This window comes from Megascapheus bottae, chromosome 28 (assembly GCF_031878675.1).
Source record: "Megascapheus bottae isolate mThoBot1 chromosome 28, mThoBot2.hap1, whole genome shotgun sequence".
Lineage (NCBI taxonomy): Eukaryota > Metazoa > Chordata > Mammalia > Rodentia > Geomyidae > Megascapheus > Megascapheus bottae.
The window spans coordinates 15,066,767-15,084,657 of NC_143536.1; the positions used below are offsets into that span (position 1 = coordinate 15,066,767).

The window sequence follows — 17,891 nt, forward strand, 5'->3', positions numbered from 1 at the left end:
GAGCTTCTTTTTGCTCAAGGCTAGCACTCTAACACGTGAGCCACAGCACCACTTTCTGCTTTTTCTGCTTTTTATGTGGTTCTGGGAAGTTGAACCCAGGGCTTTATGCATGTTAGATAAGTACTCTACCACTAAGCCACATTCCCAGTCTTGGCATCAAATTTTTTGAAGTTTTATATCTCTTGCTACTTTGAAAATCTTGTCTTTATGTTGGTGCTGGGGCTTGAATTCAGAGGCCGGGTGCCATCCTTTATTTGGCCTTTTCTGTTCAGGGCTGGTGCTCTACCACTTGAGCTACAACTCTACTTCTGGCTTTTTGCTATTTAATTTGAGATAAGAGTTTCATGGACTTTTCCTTGCCCAAAGCTTTGGACTGCAATCCTCAGATCTCAGCCTCCTCAATTGCTAAGAATACAGGCATGAGCCACCGGTGCCATTTTGTTTTTACTTTAAAAATGTTTCTTCTTTTATTAAAAATATTTAGAGATGGACATTGGTGCTCATGACTATAATACTAACTATTCAGGAGGCTGAAATCTGAGGATCACAGTTTAAAACCAGCCCAGGCAGGGAAGTCTATGAGATTCTCTAGTAACTACCAAAAAGCCAGACTGGCATAAATTAATTGTACTTGCATTCATGTATATAATGTACTTTGATTAAAATCACCCAGAATATACTACTTTTTAGCCCCTCTTTTTTCCTATTTGCCCCTCCCCCACTTTTTTCCTTTTGTTTGAAACAGGACCGCATTATGTAGCCAAACTAGCCTCAGACTCATGATTCTCCCGTGGCTTCCTCCTGAGTGCTAGGATAAAGGTGTGTTTCACCATGACTAGCCGGCATTACTGTTTTATGCATCTCTGGTTTTTCTTTTCTGTAGAGTAGAGTAGTCAAATGATTGGATCAAAGATCACAGGCAGTTTCAAAGCTTACTGACCAATGGTCTTCCATTTGTTGTGATTGTATTGTTGCAAGTGGAGTTTGAGAATGATAATTTTACACTTCTGTTTTGTTTCTGTTTCATTTTATTTCATCTGCCAAGGTTGCCAGCATATGAATATGTGCAAGACAGGGACATTTTTGGCCTTATGTTCAATTCAGTATTAGGGTCTTGTGTTACAACAGGCTGAGTGCTGGTAGCTCACACCTATAGTCTTAGCTACTCAGGAAGCTGAGATCTGAGGATCTCAGTTCAAAGCCAGACTGGGAAAGGAAAAGTCATGAGACTCTTTATGTCCAGTTAACCAGCAAAAAGCCAGAGGTAGGGATGTAGCTAAAGTGGTAGATCAACAGCCTTGAGCAAAAAAAGCTAAGCAGGAGCATGAGGCCCTAAGTTCAAGTCCCAGTACTGTCACAAAAGAAAAGGAGCCAGGAGCAGTGGCTCACTCCCGTAATCCTAGCTACTCAGGAGGCTGAGATCTGAGGATCGCCATTCAAAGCCAGCACCAGCACTAGAGATCATGAGACTCTTATCTCCAGTTAACCATTAGAAAATCGAAAGTGGGGCTGAGGCTCAAGGGGTAAGGTGGTAGCCTTGAGCTGAAAAGCTCAGGCACAGTGTTCAGAGTCCAGTCCCCACGACTAACCAAGCAAACAAACATAAAAAAAAAGGCCAGGAGAGTGGCCTAGTGGTAGTGGTAGCGTGCTTGCCTGGCATGCATGAAGCCTTGAGTTCAATTCCTTGGTAGCACATACACAGAAAACGCCAGAGGTTGTGCTGTGGCTCAAGTGATAGAGTCCTAGCTTTGGGAAAGCTCAAAGACAGTACTCAGGCCCTGAGTTCAAGCCCCAGGACTGGTAAAAAAAAGGAATGAATGACAGCCCAGATTACATTGAGGACATTAGGACAGAGAGGAAGGTACGGTGTCATGAACCAAATGGGCCACATATGGAAGTTGCAGGGGATTATTGAAGAAGATGAAGCGAAGAAGCCATGCTCCCGAGTCACTTAGTGGTAGATGTTGGTGACAATGGTTTGAAAACTGTCAGCAACTCTTTTTTATACTCTGGTCGAGGAATACCAGTCTTTAAGCAAAGTCCTGGAAGAATTGCCTTCACTGAGCTTGCAAAGTCATCAAATTCTTTATTAACTTGGATATCCTAAGGAGAGACAATACAAGACAGTAATTATTCCTTTCTGAGAACTCCATTATTCTTCCCTCCCTCCCTCCCTCCCTCCCTCTCTTTCCTCCTGTCTTTCTTTCTTTCCTAGGGCTTGAACTCAGGGACTGGGCACTGTCCCTGAGCCTTTCTGTGCTTATGGCTATCCCTGTACCACTTGAGCCACAGTGCCACTTCTAGTTTTTTCTGTTTATATGGTACTAAGGAGTCTAACCCAGGGCTTCATGCATGCTAGACAAGCACACTACCACTAAGCCACTAGGTGACATTCCCAGCTCTCCATTATTTTTCTTGCATACACAGGTCTCCAGAAGCTCCATTGAGCAGTTTTCTCCTGGGGACATCAATTTCATCTTTCCCCAAATTACTAAAACAGAGAAGGGAAGGGAATGAAGGGAGGACTGTTCAATTTCATTCTTTCTGGGAGGTTAAGAGAGAGTAGTGGGGACTGAACCCAGGCCCTCTAGGTTTAATTCTCTTGCTTTAAGTACACCCCTTGTCTTAAAAAAAAGATGTCTGTTGGGGCCGGGAGTTTAGCCTAGTGGTAGAGTGCTTGCCTAGCATACACGAAGACCAAGGTTCAACTCCTCGGTACCACATACACAGCAAAAAGCTGGAAGTGGTGCTGAGGCTCAAGTGGTAGAGCTCTAGCCTTGAGAAAGTCCAAGGACAGCGCTCAGGCCCTGAGCTCAAGCCCAGGACTGGCAAAAAAAAATGTCTGTTGAATTATGGGAACAGTTTGTTGAACTGAGGGTCTTGCATTTGTGAGGTAGGTCTTCCACTTCTGATCTACACCTTCAGACATTATTTTTCCCTCTTAAACTTGGGCTTGGGCACTGTCTCTGAGCTCTTCAGGCTCAAGGCTAGCGCTCTACCACTTGAGCCACAGAGCCACTTGCAGTTTTCTTTTTTTTCATATATTTTTTATTGTAATTAATAGAAGGGTTACATTATATTCACCAGATAGAAGGTGCATTACTTCACATACATTGATACCCTTTCTCATGTCTTGGTCCCCATTTCCCTCACCCCAGACCCCACTTGCAGTTTTCTTTTCTTTTTCTTTTTCTTTTCTTTTTTTTTTGTTAGTCCTGGGACTTGAACTCTGGGCCAGGGCACTATCCCTGGGCTCATCAGCTCAAGGCTACCGCCCTACCTTTGAGCCAGAGCTCCACTTCCAGTTTTCTGGTAGTTAATTGGAGATAAGAGTCTCATGAACTTTTATTGTCTGGGCTGGCTTTGAACTGAGGTACTCAGACCTCAGCCTCCTGAGGAGCTAAGATTAAAGGTGTGAGCCACTGCAACCTGCCATTTCTGGTTTTTCTATATATGTGTTACTAAGGAATCGAACCTAGGTCTTCGTTCATGCTAGGCAAGCACTCTTCCATTAGGCCAAACTCCCGACCAACCTGATAGTTTTTGTTTTGTTTTGTTTTGGTCAGTTGTGGGACTTGAACTCTGGGCCTGGGCATTGAGCTCTTCAGCTCCAGGCTATTGCCACTTCCAGTTTTCTGGTGGTGAATTGGAGATAAGAGTCTCACAGACTTTAGTGTCCCAACTGGCTTTGAACTGTGATCCTCAGATCTCAGCCTCCTGAGTAGCTAGGATTACAGGCATAAGCCCCTGCGCCCAGCTTCAACCTGATAGTTTTGGGGACAGGGTTTTCCATTCTGACTGGACATGCACCTTTAAGATGATTTGCCTGTTTCCAGGCTTCCCGAGGTAGCTGGGTTGACAAGTATGACACCATACCTACCTTCTTTCCTTTCCTCCTTTCTTTTTTTTGGGGGGAGGGATTTGGGAGGGAAGGATCTCAGTTCTGGGCTTGAACTTTCTGTCTCTGTGCTGTTCCTGAGCTTTTTTGCTCAAGGCTAGTATTCTAGCACTTGAGCCATAGTTCCACTGCTGGCTTTTGGTAGTTAATTGAAGGTAAGAGTCTCACAGACTTTCCTGCCTGGGTTAGCTTTGACCTATGATCCTTTGATCTCAACCTCTTGAGTGGCTAGGATTACAGGTATAAGCCAATGGTGCCCAACACTTCTTTTCTTTGAGAAGGATATTTCCTGCCAGAATCATGGTTCAAAACCAGCCTGATCAGGAAAGACTGTAAGACCCAAGGTAAGACCTCAGAGTTGTTACCTGTTCAGATCAGGAGCAAAACAGGAGTGGCTTCTTGATCTACATTAACATTAAAACATCCACACAGCCACATAGGGTATCAAGGCAGGACATTTTCTTTCTCTAATCCTCACTTTATTCCTCTAACATGGAAATGATAATAGCTCACAGCGTTGTTGAGAAGGCCAGAGCTGAAGTTCACGAGAAGCTCTTACAGAGAAATCCAGCAGTTCAAGAGCAGATGCTTGATTGTCCCGGACAGATTTAAGGAGACCAAAGCAGCCTTCACTTTTCATGGGATTCCTGGAAACCTAAGAAAGACAGACAACAGAGAGATGCTGAGCCTGAGGAGGCCAGAAGACACGTGCAGCTGTCATCTCTGCTGTCATGCACTGTGGCATCTGCCCAGGTGTGTCATAGGTAAGGGTGGAGGGAGGGAGGGAGGGAGAGACAGGAAGGGAGTGGACACTGATTAGGTACCTACCTAGTGACTGATGGAGAAGGGGACATCCCTTATTTTCTCAATGTGATTAAGTTCAATACCACTTGTGTGGAGAATAGAGCTCTGAGTCTTCCGGAAGAGGTGAGTGCAGCTAGTGGAAAAATAGAACAGTGCATGTGTGCATGTGTGTGGGTGAGTCCTATGTGCACTGGGGCATGTATGCACTCTGGCATGCATGCCGAGAATTCTGAGCAGTGGAGCTAAGAGCTTTGAACTTGGAACTGAACATCACCAGAGCCCAGAACTCTAATGTGTTAAAAGTGAACTGAAACTGGTGTTAATTTGGGGAATCAGCCAGCTGATGGCTGGAAATGTACACATCAAAGCTTGAAAAGAAAATCTGGGATCCTATGGGGGCCAGAGATATGAGAGAAAATGAGGGAAGCCTGGGAAAGGCTAGAGATAGGGAGCAGAGCCAAATGCCACCCCGTGGCTGGTGATACTGTCCCTCGGTGTCTACAAGACCAGAGGAGGAATCTCAGGGAAGAAGGTGAAGGTGAAGACGAGGGGTGTTCTGGGAGAGGACGAAAGGGGTCAGCAAGATGTGGGGAGCTTCTGGATTACCCTGGAGTTCCAGCACGGACCAGGCCAGATGCGGAGGAAGTATCACAATGGGTAAATCAGAAACCCCCATATCTGGATACAGCAGCCCGTGTGCACTGCTTCTCATCTTATGTGTGGGTGGAGGGTCCGTGTGAACAGGCACAGGGCAGGTCTGGACTGGGGTCCAGAGGAAAATACTTACCACAAGAATCCTCAGTGTCTGGTTGACTCGCAGCCCCAACCCCAGGCGCAGAGCTCCCACTGCAGAGATGCGGTTGTTGCTGCAATAGAAAAGACATAACTGGGCTGGGAATGTGGTTTAGTGGTAGAGTGCCTGCCTAGCATGCGTGAAGCACTAGGTTCAATTCCTCAGTACCACATAAACAGAAAAGTCTCGAAGTGGTGCTGTGGCTCAAAAGGTAAGTGCTAGCCCTGAGCAAAAGAACCTCTAAAATATGAAACCAGCCTAGGTGCCCATCAGTAGATGAATAAAGACAATGAGGGAGCTGGAAGCCAGTAGCGTATACTTGTAATTATAGCTACTCGGGAGGCTGAGATCTGAGGACTGCAATTCAAAACCAGCCCGGGGAAAAAAAGGTCAGAGACTCTTATCTCCAGTTAACTGCCAGAAAACCAGAAGCGGCCCTGTTACTCAAGGGATAGAGTGCTAGTCTTGAGCGGAAGAGCTTAGGGACAGCACCCAGGCCCAGAATTCAAGCCCCACAACCAACCAAAAACAACAACAACAACAACCAGCAACGACAACAAAAAGAAGATAGAAGTGTGGCTCAAGTGGTAGAATGACAGACTTGAGCAAAAAAGCCAAGTGAAAGCATGAGGTCCTGGGTCACTTTTTCTGACTTCAGAGATCCCAGCCCTGGCTATACCTGTGATTTTTTTTTTTTTTGCCAATCCTGGGGCTTGAACTCAGGGCCTGGGCACCATCCTTAAGCTTTCTCAAGGCTAGCACTGTACCACTTGAGCCGCAGAACCCACTTCATGCTTTTTCTATGTACACAGTATGGTATCAAGAAATTGAACCCAGGGCTTCTCACATGCTAGACAAGCACTTTACCACTAGGCCACACTCCCTGCCCTATGCTTGTGATTTTAGTATCTCATTTGCTATATCTAGCCTTGGCTCTTTTTTTTTTTTTTTTGCCCGTCCTGGGGCATGAACTCTGGTCCTGGGCCCTGGCCCTGAGCCTCTGTGTGCTCAAGACTAGCGTTCTACTACTTGAGCCACAGCGCCACTTCTGGCTTTCCCTGAGTAGTTTTTCAGAGATAAGAGGCTCACTGACTCTCCTACTAGGGCTGGCTTTGAACTGTGATCCTCAGATCTCAGCCTCCTGAGTAGCTGGGATCACAGGTGTGAGCCACTGGTGCCTGACTCCTTGGCTCTTTCTGCAGGGAAGAAAAGAGAGGCTTAGTGTCCCTGGAGAGGGGTTCAGCCACAGCTTATGACCTCTCTGGCCCCTACCTGTTCCCTTCTATTAGTCTCACCTTGAACTCCATTACCTGTGGAGGGCTAGGAGAAGCATTTCACACACAGCAGGCCTTTTCTAAGAAAAGCATGTCTCCTATGGCGGGGCTCTGCCTTGCTCACCCAGACTAAAGTCTTATAAGTGGAGGGGAATCTATTGTTGATTCTCCACCCGGCCCTCTGAAGATTCTTTGCACACAAATCTGTGATCTGAATTGTAGGGATTTTGTTCGAGTATGAAAGAGCTTACACTGGGCACCAGTAGTTCGCACTTGTAATTCTAGCTATTCCAGAGGTTGAGATCTAAAGATCATGATTCAAAGCTAGCCCAAGCAGGAAGGAAAGTCCCTGAAACTCTTGTCTCCAATTAGCCAGCAAAAAGCCAGAAATGGCCAGGTGCTGGTGGCTCATGCCTGTAATCCTCGCTACTCAGGAGGCCGAGATCTGAGAGCCAGCCTGGGCACAAAAGTCTGTGAGACTTTTTTTTTTTTTGCCAGTCTTGGGCTTAGGTCAGGGCCTGAGCACTGTCCTTGGATTTTTCTCAAGGCTTGAGCCTCAGCACCACTTCTGGCTTTTTCTAAGTATGTGGTACCAAGGAATTGAACCCAGGTCTTCGTGCATGCTAGGCAAGCACGCTACCACTAGGCCAAATTCCCAGCCCCAAGTCTGTGAGACTTTTGTCTCTAGTTAACCATCAGAAAACTGGAAGTGGCATTGTGGCTCAGCATGGTAGAGTGTTAGCCTGAGTGAAAGAGCTCAGAAATAGCATCTAGGCTCAAAGTTCAAGCTCCATGACCAATAAAAACAAACAAAACAAAAAGCCAGAAATGGAGGTGTGGCTCAAGTAGTAGAACACTAGCTTTGAGCTGGGTGTGACAGGCTCACGCCTGTAATCCTAGCTACTTAGGAGACCAAGATTTGAGGACTGTGGTCCAAAGCCAGCCTGGGTAAGAAAGTTATTGAGACTTTTTTTTTTGCCAGTTCTGGGGCTTGAACTCAGGGCCTGGGCACTGTCCTTGGACTTTCTCAAGGCTAGAGCTCTACCACTTGAGCCTCAGCACCACTTCTGGCTTCTTTCTATGTATGTGGTACACGAGGAATCAAACCCGGGTCTTCATGCATGCTAGGCGAGCACTTTACTATGAGGCTACGCTTGTGTCCCTGTGACACAAGCTTATCCCCAATTAACCACCAGAAAAGTAGAAGTGGTGCTGTGGCTCAAGTGGTAGAGCACTAGCCTTAAGCTGCAGAGCTCAGGGACAGTGCCCAGTTTAAGCCCCAGGTTCAAGCCTGTGATTAAACAACAACAACAAAATTACCCCACACTATTTGAGCAAGAACAAGCTCAGTGGCCAGACCCTGAGTTTAAGCCCCTGGACTGGTGCGCGCGCACACGCACACACACACGCGCACACACACACACACACACACACACACAATTATTTTAAGTGAGAAGGTCAGAGTTGGGTATTCTGGGATTGTGGCTCAAGCTCCATCCAGAGCTCCCTCTGTACCCATGGAAGGTCCAGTTATCAAATGCAATAGCAGGGAGCCTGCCATGGTCCTAGTCCCTAGAACAGCACCCCGTGCTCACCTCAAGTTGAGTTCTTCTAACACATTGTTAGCCTTGAGGGCCTCACCGACTGCAGAGGCACCAGAGTCTCCAAAGCCATTATAAGAGATGTCCAGGACTTTCAGGAAGATGTTTGCCTAGAACCCAAAGAGGAAAGCCATAAATCCAGGCAGAAAATGCAAAAAGCCAGGGAGCCTCAGCTCCAGAATCCAGGAGGCCTGATCAAGGACAAGCTTTCACGGGGAAGACGTTCCAGGGCAGAGTAAAGGTGAGTTGTTTGAGAGGATCTTTCAGGGACATAAGGGCACTATGTTAGGAAAGCAACTTTGTATGTCAGCAATAGACATGTCTCAGACTGCAGATGTCCCAGTTAAATGTCTGTCTAGAGAAGATGCTTGAGGGGCTGGGAATGTGTCTTTTGTGGTAAAGTGCCTACCATGCATGAAGCCCTAGGTTCGATGCCTCAGTACATAAACAAAAAAAAAATCAAAGAAATAAAATTTAAAAAGGAAAAAATATATAAAAAGACAATGGTTGACAATGAGTAACAGACATGAACTGAGCACAACAAAAATATTGTTGTTTGTTTGTATTTTTTTTTATTTGCCAGTATCAGGGCTTGAACTCAAGGCCTTGCAATCTCACTTAGCTTGCTTGTTTTTCTGGTTTTCTAGCACTCAAACCCTACCTCTAGACTGGCATTTTATTGGTTATTTTAGAGATGGAGTCTTATGGACTTTTCTGTCTGGGCTGGCTTTGCCTCTGATCTCAGCCTCCTGAGTAGCTAGGATTGCAGCTGTGAGCCACTGACACCTGAGCACAGTGACCATTAAATGTGGCCAGGAAATAAAAGTCACCAAACATCCTTTCAGCAGAGCTTAAAGGACACAAGATTCACCATTTGGTGAATTAACCAGCATCTACTGGTGCCTCTTAACTACTGAGGAAGCTGAGAGTTGAGGACTGTGGTTCAAAGTCAGCCAAGGCAGAAAAGTGTGTAAGACTTTTATCTCCAATCAACCACCAAAACGCCAGAAAAGAAGATGTAGCTCAAATGGATGAACATCAACCTTGAGTGAAAAAGCTATGGAAAGAGTGCCCACGTCCTGAGATCAAGCCCCAGGGTTGGGGGGAGGGAGAAGCCACCACAGATTTCTTTCTGGAGCACAGTTGAGGCAAAGATGTGGGACAGGGAACACCTACCCCAAAGGACTTACCCCAGGGATGACTGTGTGAGTGTCTCATACCTCCAATCCCTTGGCAAATGCTGTAGCCCCTGAGCCTCGAAGGTGGTTCCAGCTTATGTTAAGCTCAGTGAGTCCACTATTTTCTGCCAGAGCTGGCCCAAGGATCTCTCCTTCAGAAACACCAAGAGTGACGGTCTTAGTCATTCTGTTAATGCCCTTCACAAACAATACTGATGCTGGGAAAGGAGTTTGGTCTAGTGGTAGAGTGCTTGCCTAACATGCACGAAGACCCGGGTTCGATTCCTTGCTACCACACACATAGAAAAAAAATCCAGAAGTGGTGTTGTGGCTCAAGTGGTAGAGCTCTAGCCTTGAGAAAGCCCAAGGACAGTGCTCAGGCTCTGAGCCCAAGGTCACTACTGGCAAAAACAACAACAGAAACAATACTGATGCCAACGTATGCCAGAGTCTCTGCTGGGCAAATGGATCACAACATGAACTTATCCTAATTGGGCAGATATGAATTCAAATTGAGATGTGAGCTATAAATGGGGGGCTAGGAGCAGAGTAGTGGTTTTTGTGGGGTCAAGAAAAGAAGGAAAAGGAGGAAAACGGAGTTCTGTTGGAACTATGGTGAAATACAGAAAATATGAGTAGATTGTGTGTGAGGAAAAAGCCTGATAATATGGGGGGAAAATCCCTGTTAGTTTGTTTGCTACATCCTGTTTCAGCAAAGACACAGGAGTCTGCATCCTTGATATTACACAGTGATTCTGTCTGAAGACAGGATGAATGTCAGTTCTTACCTTATGCCTAATCTCTGCTACATTCTGATATCTTGCTATCTACTCCTTGGGCTGGCCTCTTTGGTCTATGAACCCAAAACTGACCAAGTTAGGGGGCAGTTTATTCATTAAAAACAGAGGTTAGAGGGCTGGGAGTTTAGCCTAGTGGTAGAGTTCTTGCCTAGCATGCACAAAGACCCAGGTTCGATTCCTCGGTACCACATACATAGAAAAAAGCCAGAAATGGTGTTGTGGCTCATGTGGTAGAGCTCTAGCCTTGAGAAAGCCCAAGGACAGTGCCCAGGCCCTTAGTTCAAGGCCCACGACTGGCAAAAAATAATAAAAATAAAAAAGGAGGTTAGAGAAAAAACTGTGGTTTATCCTGGAACTCTCCCTCACTTTTCTTGACCATGCTTGTGTACCTAAGGGAATCCTCTTTTCCTGACACAGTATTCACTGGATAGAACTGGCACCACCATGCATGTATGCATAATAGACAGGAATCACAGGAAAGAGCAGATAGGCAGAGATATCTGTGTAGATACACCCAATCATAGAGCTGCAAGTGGGAGGAAGAAGCAGGTGCAATGAGGCAAGGAGTAGATTGAGGGGCTTTTAAAATAGGCTAAAGGGATTTGGATGCTATGAAAAAAACCCTGTTATTTCTATCAAAGTGTATTGCTTAAAAGTTCCTGCTTTGGGGGCCTGGAGTTGGCCTAGTGGTAGAGTGCCTGCCTAGCATGCTCGAAGACCTGGGTTCAATTCCTCGGTACCACATACATAGAAAAAAGCCGGAAGTGGTGCTGAGGCTCAAGTGGTAGAGCTCTAGCCTTGAGAAAGTCCAAGGACAGTGCTCAGGCCCTGAGCTCAAGCCCAGGATTGGCAAAAAAAAAAAGTTCCTGCTTTGGACAGGTGGCTTGGCTCTTGTTAAGAAAAAAAGAGGAATTGCCTTGAGAAAAGAAAGAAATTTTATCTGAGTGCAATGGCTCACACCTGTAATCCTAGCTACTCAGGAGACTGAGATCTGAGAATCAAGGTTCAAAGCCAGCTCAGGCACAAGATGACTTGAGATTCTTATCTCCAATTAACCTCTAGAAAACAGGAAGTGGGGCTTGGCTCAAGGGTAGGGTGGTAGCCTTGAGCTGAAGAGCTCAGGGACAGAGCCCAGGATGAGTTCAAGCCCTATGACCTTTTGCCTTAAACTAAATTTTTTTTACCAGTCCTGGATCTTGAACTCAGGGACTAGGCACTCTCCTTGGACTTTCTCAAGGCTAGAGCTCTACCACTTCAGCCACAGCACCACTTCTGGCTTTAGTACTAATTAGAACACACAGCCAGCATGGTTCCTGCCTGGCTTGCCTGGCAGCAAACACTTTTAGGACCTTGGAGAGCTCCTTGCTCAGACGCTGGGATTCTTGGCACCTTCTCAGCAAGGCCTGGGTAAGCGCTATTGGATCTGATAGCTCCAAGTTCTCAAAGATGGGTATATTTTTCTTCCTCAGATCCCTGTAGGGCTTGGAGGGAAGGGCAGTGTTCATGTCTATAATCCTAGCTACTCAAGACGTTGAAATTTGAAGATCACAGTTCAAAGTTAAACCAAGCAGTAACGTCCAAAATACTCTCATCTCCAATTAACCACCAAAAAGCTGGAAGTGGGGCTGGGGTTCAGATGGTAGAGTGCCAGTTTTAAGGGGGACAAAAAAGCCAAGCAAGAGCCTAAGACAAGGCCCTTACTTCAGTACTGGCATCAAAAAAGCAAATGTGTCTGTTCATCACCTTTATAATGACAATAAAAGAAATAAAAAAGAGCAATCGAACAGACAAACACAAAAGGCCTTTTTAAAAACTTCCCAGGTCCCACCCCACCTCCTTGTGTACACATGCATGGGTTACAATGTCTTGGCAGGTCTTTGTTTATAGCCTTACATTCCAAATGCCTATAGTCTCCCAAGTAGCTGGGATTATGGGAATATGCCATTGTGCCTGACTTATTTGTTAAAATGGGGACTGCAGTCAGAAATTAGTGCCTTCAAACTTCAACTCTCCCATTCTCTGCCTTCCAAAGAGCTAGGATTTCAGGAGTGAGTCCCTGTAATTCATCTAGGCCTATTATAAGCATATCCTTCTTGAAACCAGGGACAGCTTATAGCTGTGTTTCATTAGAACAGTGTGAACATATATAACAATGAACAAGGAGATATTCTTGAGATGAATAGAATAGAAGAAACGTAGGCTAAGGTGAGTATGGGAAGCAGAAATGGTACGTGGATATTCTCTGGCATGTTTGATATGTGGCCTTGCCACGCTCCCTCTGACAGAACAACAACTTTCATGGCTCATTGGGTGCTGGTGGCTCGAATTTGTAATCCTAGAAATTCAGGAGGCTGACGTTTGAGGATCATGGTTCAACACCAGCACAGGCAGGAAAGTCTGTGAGACCCTTTTGTTTGTTTGTTTGTTTGTTTGTTTTCAGTCCTGGGGCTTGAATTAGGGCTTGGACACTGTCCCCGAGCTTCTTTTGTTCAAAGCTAGCACTCTACCACATGAGCCACATCACCACTTCTGGCTTTTTCTGTTTATGTGATACTAAGGAATTGAACCCAAGGTTTCATGCATGCACTCTACCTTTAAGCTACATTCCCAGCCTGTGACACTCTTCAATTAACCACCAGAAAACCAGAAGTGGTGCTGAGGCTCAAAGTGGTAAAGCATTAACCTTAAGCAAAAGAAACTCAGGGACAGTGCCTAGGCCCCAAATTTAAGCCCCATGACTGAGAAAGAAAGAAAGAAAGAAAGAAAGAAAGAAAGAAAGAAAGAAAGAAAGAAAGAAAGAAAGAAAGAAAGAAAGAAAGGAAGGAAGGAAGGAAGGAAGGAAGGAAGGAAGGAAGGAAGGAAGAGGAAGAAGAGGAGGAGGGGGGGGGAGAAAGAAAGAGTTTCACGTTCCATGGTGGTCCAGACCACCTATTACCTGCTAAGTCATTCAGCTGGTTGTAGCTGAGGTCCAGCGATTTCACCCTCGTGTGGGCCAGCAGGAAAGTGGCAAGATGCTGAGCTGCCTGCTCCTCCAGACAATTCCCTGCCAGCTGTATCTTCTGCACTGTCTGGTTCTCTGCAAGGGCAGCACAGAGCGCCTGGGCCCCTGCAGCTCCTAGCTGGTTTTCTGACAGGTCCACTTCTGGAGGGCCAGTAACACTGTTCAGCCGGGCACCATTCTCCTTCACTTTCCTCCATCCCACAACCCTCCGGACTCATGACAAAGAGGCTTGCAGGTGGCATCTCTGCCACCTACTGGCTAGATCTTTTGGGTTAAAAAACAACTACCTACGGGCCAGGAGTTTGGCCTAGTGGTTAAAGTGCTTGCCTAGCATGCATGAAGACCCGGGTTCGATTCCTCGGTACCACATACATAGAAAAAAGTCGGAAGTGGTGCTGAGGCTCAAGTGGTAGAGCTCTAGCCTTGAGAAAGTCCAAGGACAGTGCTCAGGCCCTGAGCTCAAGCCCAGGACTGGCAAAAAAAAAAAAAAAAACAAAAAAAAACACAACTACCTAGCTAGGGACTAGTGGCTCATGGCTATAATCCTAGCTACTCAGGAGGCTGAGATCTGAGGATCCACATTCAAAGCCAGCCCAGGCACAAAAAAGTCCGTGAGACTCTTATCTCCAATTAACCAGCAGAGAACTGGAAGTGGCATTGTGGCTCAAGTGATAGAGCATTAGCGTTGGGCTGAAGAGATCGGGGGCAGTGCTCAGGCCCACAGTTCAAGCCCCAAACCAAAATGAAAAAAAACAACAAGAACAAAAACCCTACCTGTGGGGCTGTGGAGAACAATACAGTGAGAGGTAACACCCCCTGTTGAAGGGGGTCTAACAACATCACATCCTACCCAGAAGCCCTCTCTGCCAGATTGCCAGGGACTGGCAGTGTTGCCCAGGTGTCTATTCAGGAAGCACTTATGTGTCTTGAGTTGGATTTGTATCATCTGCAGACCACGTCACACTTGCTGAGCACAACCTTCAGACTACAAGATGGTTGGGGTCCTTTCACAGATTGGTTCTCTTATGGGCTGGCATTTGGATGCATCCTATCTACCATTTCCCATCTGTGTCTGCATCAGGCATTGGGCATCCACCCAGGATGGGGAAGAGGAGAGGACAAGTGGGGTGAGTGGATTGTGGCATATCAGAGGAAGACTGGCCCCCAGCCATGGCTGTACCCCGAGTGTCTAACTCAACCTGTGCCCCATCTTGTGAGGACAGTCCTCCCCACCCCCAGCCCCATCAGCAGGGCCCAATTACAAAGGTCTCTTTCTCCCAGAGGAAGGAAAGCCACCATCCCAGGCTCGGCACCTACCACAGATACTGCTACTTTTTCTCAGGACAGCTGCCAGGACCTCTGCACCAGTCCTGCAGAGACCATTGTCCCGAAGATCCAGCCTCTTTATGGAGGGATTAGCAGTCAATGTAGAAGCCACAGCCTGAGCCCCCTGGCACAGAACAGAGGGGCCTGAGGGCTGGGCCCACCTAGAGCTGAGGGCTCCAAATATGGCTGCCTACTCATCTGGCTCATGTCCCCAGGGCTCACTACATTCCATGCTTTCTAACTGGAAAGCCTCTCCTTTCCCAGAAGCCACCTGTTTCTCCCTCTAGTAAGAGGTTACTGTTTCTGGCTCCATCCAGATTTTGCCTCCTGAAGTCTTCCTGGATCCAGCCTCCCCATGCTTTATAATGACCTCAGTCACCACCACCATCCTGTGTCCCGTACTTGGTGCAGAGAACAGCTGAGTATGTGCAATGGACTTATAAAGAAGCAGCTAGATGCCCATGGCTCATGCCTGCAATCTTAGCTACTCAGGAGGCTGAGATCTGAAGGGCCCAATTCAAAGCCAGCCTGGGTATGAAAGTCCCTGACAGTCACATCTCCAATTAACCACCAAAAAACTGGAAGTGGGGCAGTGGCTCAAAGTGGTAGATCACTAGCCTTGAGCTGAAGAGCTCAGGGATGGCGCCCAGGGCCATAATTCAAGCCCCCATGACTGAGAAAAAAAAAAAAGGAGGAGGGAGGAAGAGGTAAGGGGTGGGTGGAAGGGAAAAGGGGGAGGGGGAGGAAGTAGAAGCAAACATTGTCTCCCAGGTCTTTTTTCTCTAAGCCTGGCTCCAGTGTCACTCCATAGGTACCTGGGGCCCTAGACCACGATGCCGAAGGTTCAATTCTCCAGCAATCCGTTGTCGAAAAAAGCAGGAGGCAGGCATAATGCTATGGGTTTGGCAAGACCTCAGGCAGACAGGATTCTTGGTCCGTTCTCGGTGCCCATAGATACCTAGTAAGAGACAGATGACAAATCCTCCTTCACCTTGTATGGACTGTCTTCCTGTGCTAGTGGGACTATTGCTTTTATATTACAGAGAAAGCAAACTTTCCCAGAATTAGGACACTGCTCAATGCCTAATGTTTTTTTTTGTTTTTGTTTTTACTTTATTACAGAATTTATTAACATTGATTTTTAAATCATATTTCAAATGACGTGTTTAACAAACAGGTATTCAAGAAGGGAATCCCTATATACAATCACTGGCACTTAGAGTTTAGAACATAATTCAATGCCTAATGTTTTATGAACTTTTATGTATGTGGGGGGGGTACTGAAATAATTCTAAATCCTATATACCCATTAGCTTAGCTTTTCCTGTGGGCTGTAAACCCTATATATCCATTAGCTTAGTTTTTCTTGTGAGCTGTGTTTTCCCAGCCTTGAACCTATTTCAAAATATTTGGCAGGGTCTGGCATTTAAATGTTCTAGAAGCAAGGGTATTATTATTATTATAATTATCATTATTAGTGCTGCTATTGGGAAGCAAATTCTTTTTTTTTTTTTTTTTTTTTGCCAGTCCTGGACTTGAGCTCAGGGCCTGAGCACTGTCCTTGGACTTTCTCAAGGCTAGAGCTCTACCACTTGAGCCTCAGCACCACTTCCAGCTTTTTTCTGTATGTGGTACCGAGGAATCGAACCCGGGTCTTCATGCATGCTAGGCAAGCACTTTAACCACTAGGCCAAACTCCCGGCCCAAGGGAAGCAAATTCTTGATGGTGGAATTTTTCCTCTCTCCCCCTACCCGGTCCCCAGTATTGGGTCTTGAACGCAGGGCCTAGGTGCTGTCTCTTAGCTTTTTTTTTTTTTTAAACCATTCCTGGGGCTTGAACTCAGGGCCTGTTCATTGTCCTTGAGTTTTCTCAAGGGTAGAGTTCTATCAGAGGACCACTTCTGGCTTTTTTTTCCCCCTTTTTTGCTAGTCCTAGGCCTGAGCTCAGGGCCTGAGCACTGTCCTTGACTTTCTCAAGGCTAGAGCTCTACCACTTCAGCCTCAGCACCAATTCCAGGTTTTTTTCTATGCATGTGGTACCAAGGAATCGAACCCCCAGTCTTCATGCATGCTAGGCAACACTCTACCACTAGGCCAAACTCCCAGCCTCAACTTCTGGCTTTCTGGCTCCCTGTCCCTTAGCTTTTTAGGCTCAGGAGTAGTGCACTCTCAGTAGGCCACGCTCCCAGCCCCATGAAACTCTTTATTTCCAATTAACCACCAAAAATACAGGCACTGGAGGGGTAGCCAAGTGAAAGTATAAGGTTCTGAGTTCAAATGTAGAGCGCCAGCCTTGAGAAAGCCCAAGGTCAGTGCTCAGCCCAGAGTTCAAGCCCTAGGACTGGGGGGGGGGGGGGGGGATGGGGAAGCTTCATGGACTTTCCTGCATAGACTGGCTTCGAACCCAGATCCTCAGATTTCGGCCTCCTGTGTAGCTAGGGGAGAACCACGGGCGCCTAGCTAATGGTGGAACTCTCATTGTGCCCAGGAGAGGAGCTCGAGGCCACGAAGCACTCTGACTACCGTAAGGGCACCCCATTCTGCCCCAGCCCGCTCCTCCACCCAGGTGAGAGGCAAGCCAGGCTCCTCCAGCCCCACGGGCACCTTCCAGCTCTTGATCCGAGTCCGAATCACTGTTTCCAGCCTCTCGGACCTCTGCCAAAGGTCCAGCGGCTGCCATCGCTTCTTCCTGCAGTTCTTCCTCCTCACCAGCTCTTTCGCGGGGATCCTTCATCCTTACGGCCATTTCTCAGTTGCCTGCACGCAGGAGCTCGGTACATTAGCAGCGCTCACATTTGGAAGGCTGCCCGGGAGTGTGGGCGGGCCCTCTAAGCCTCACTGACCAATGGTATGTGGGAGATAGGCGACAGGCGTTCATTGCAGCCAATAGCAGCTTTCCCCACTTCCCCCGCCCCCGCCGAAGCCTGGGCAACCTCCCGTGGCTGGTCGCCATAGAAACTGCGACTGGACGACGACCGCGCTGCACACTGCCAAGCACAGGGGTGGGCAGCTTTGGGGGCGTTCCTTCTTCCTGTAGGTGCCCGCATCTCTCTACTTTCTTTTTAACAATTATTTTTATTTATTTACTTACGGATCTCTGTGTGTGTGTGTGTGTGTGTGTGTTGGGTCCTGAGGATTGAACCTAAGGCCTGAGCACTGTCTCTGAGCTCTTTTGTGCAAGGCTAGGGCTCTACCACCTGAGCCACAGCTCCACTT

At 47.0% G+C, this 17,891-nt stretch overlaps 1 protein-coding gene across 2 annotated transcripts; it reads right to left on the reverse strand.

The window, feature by feature from the left end:
* Positions 1-970: 970 nt before the first annotated feature.
* Lrrc74b (leucine rich repeat containing 74B) lies at positions 971-17,427 on the reverse strand. Of its 2 annotated transcripts, none has more exons than XM_090320585.1 (9): positions 17,280-17,427; positions 15,491-15,633; positions 14,667-14,799; positions 13,284-13,424; positions 9,591-9,700; positions 8,365-8,480; positions 5,490-5,568; positions 4,458-4,553; positions 971-2,103 (listed from the first exon to the last, which is right to left on the reverse strand). In XM_090320585.1, the coding sequence occupies exons 1-9, from the start codon at positions 17,419-17,421 to the stop codon at positions 1,948-1,950; spliced, it is 1,116 nt and encodes a 371-aa protein (XP_090176711.1). In that variant the 5' UTR covers positions 17,422-17,427; the 3' UTR covers positions 971-1,947. The 2 variants fall into 2 exon arrangements, with proteins under 2 accessions (XP_090176711.1, XP_090176709.1); XM_090320583.1 differs by having other exon boundaries at positions 13,284-13,490.
* Between the last annotated feature and the right edge of the window lie 464 nt (positions 17,428-17,891).

Bases quoted from the DNA above. Each gene is read 5' to 3' on its own strand.
- Lrrc74b (XM_090320583.1), bottom strand. From the start codon at position 17,421: ATGGCCGTAAGGATGAAGGATCCCCGCGAAAGAGCTGGTGAGGAGGAA. The intron at 15,634-17,279 runs GTGCCCGTGGGG...GTCTCTTACTAG, and splicing joins CTCGGATCAAGAGCTGGAAG to GTATCTATGGGCACCGAGAA. The intron at 9,701-13,283 runs GTAATAGGTGGT...GTGTTTCTGAAG, and splicing joins CCAGCTGAATGACTTAGCAG to GAGAGATCCTTGGGCCAGCT.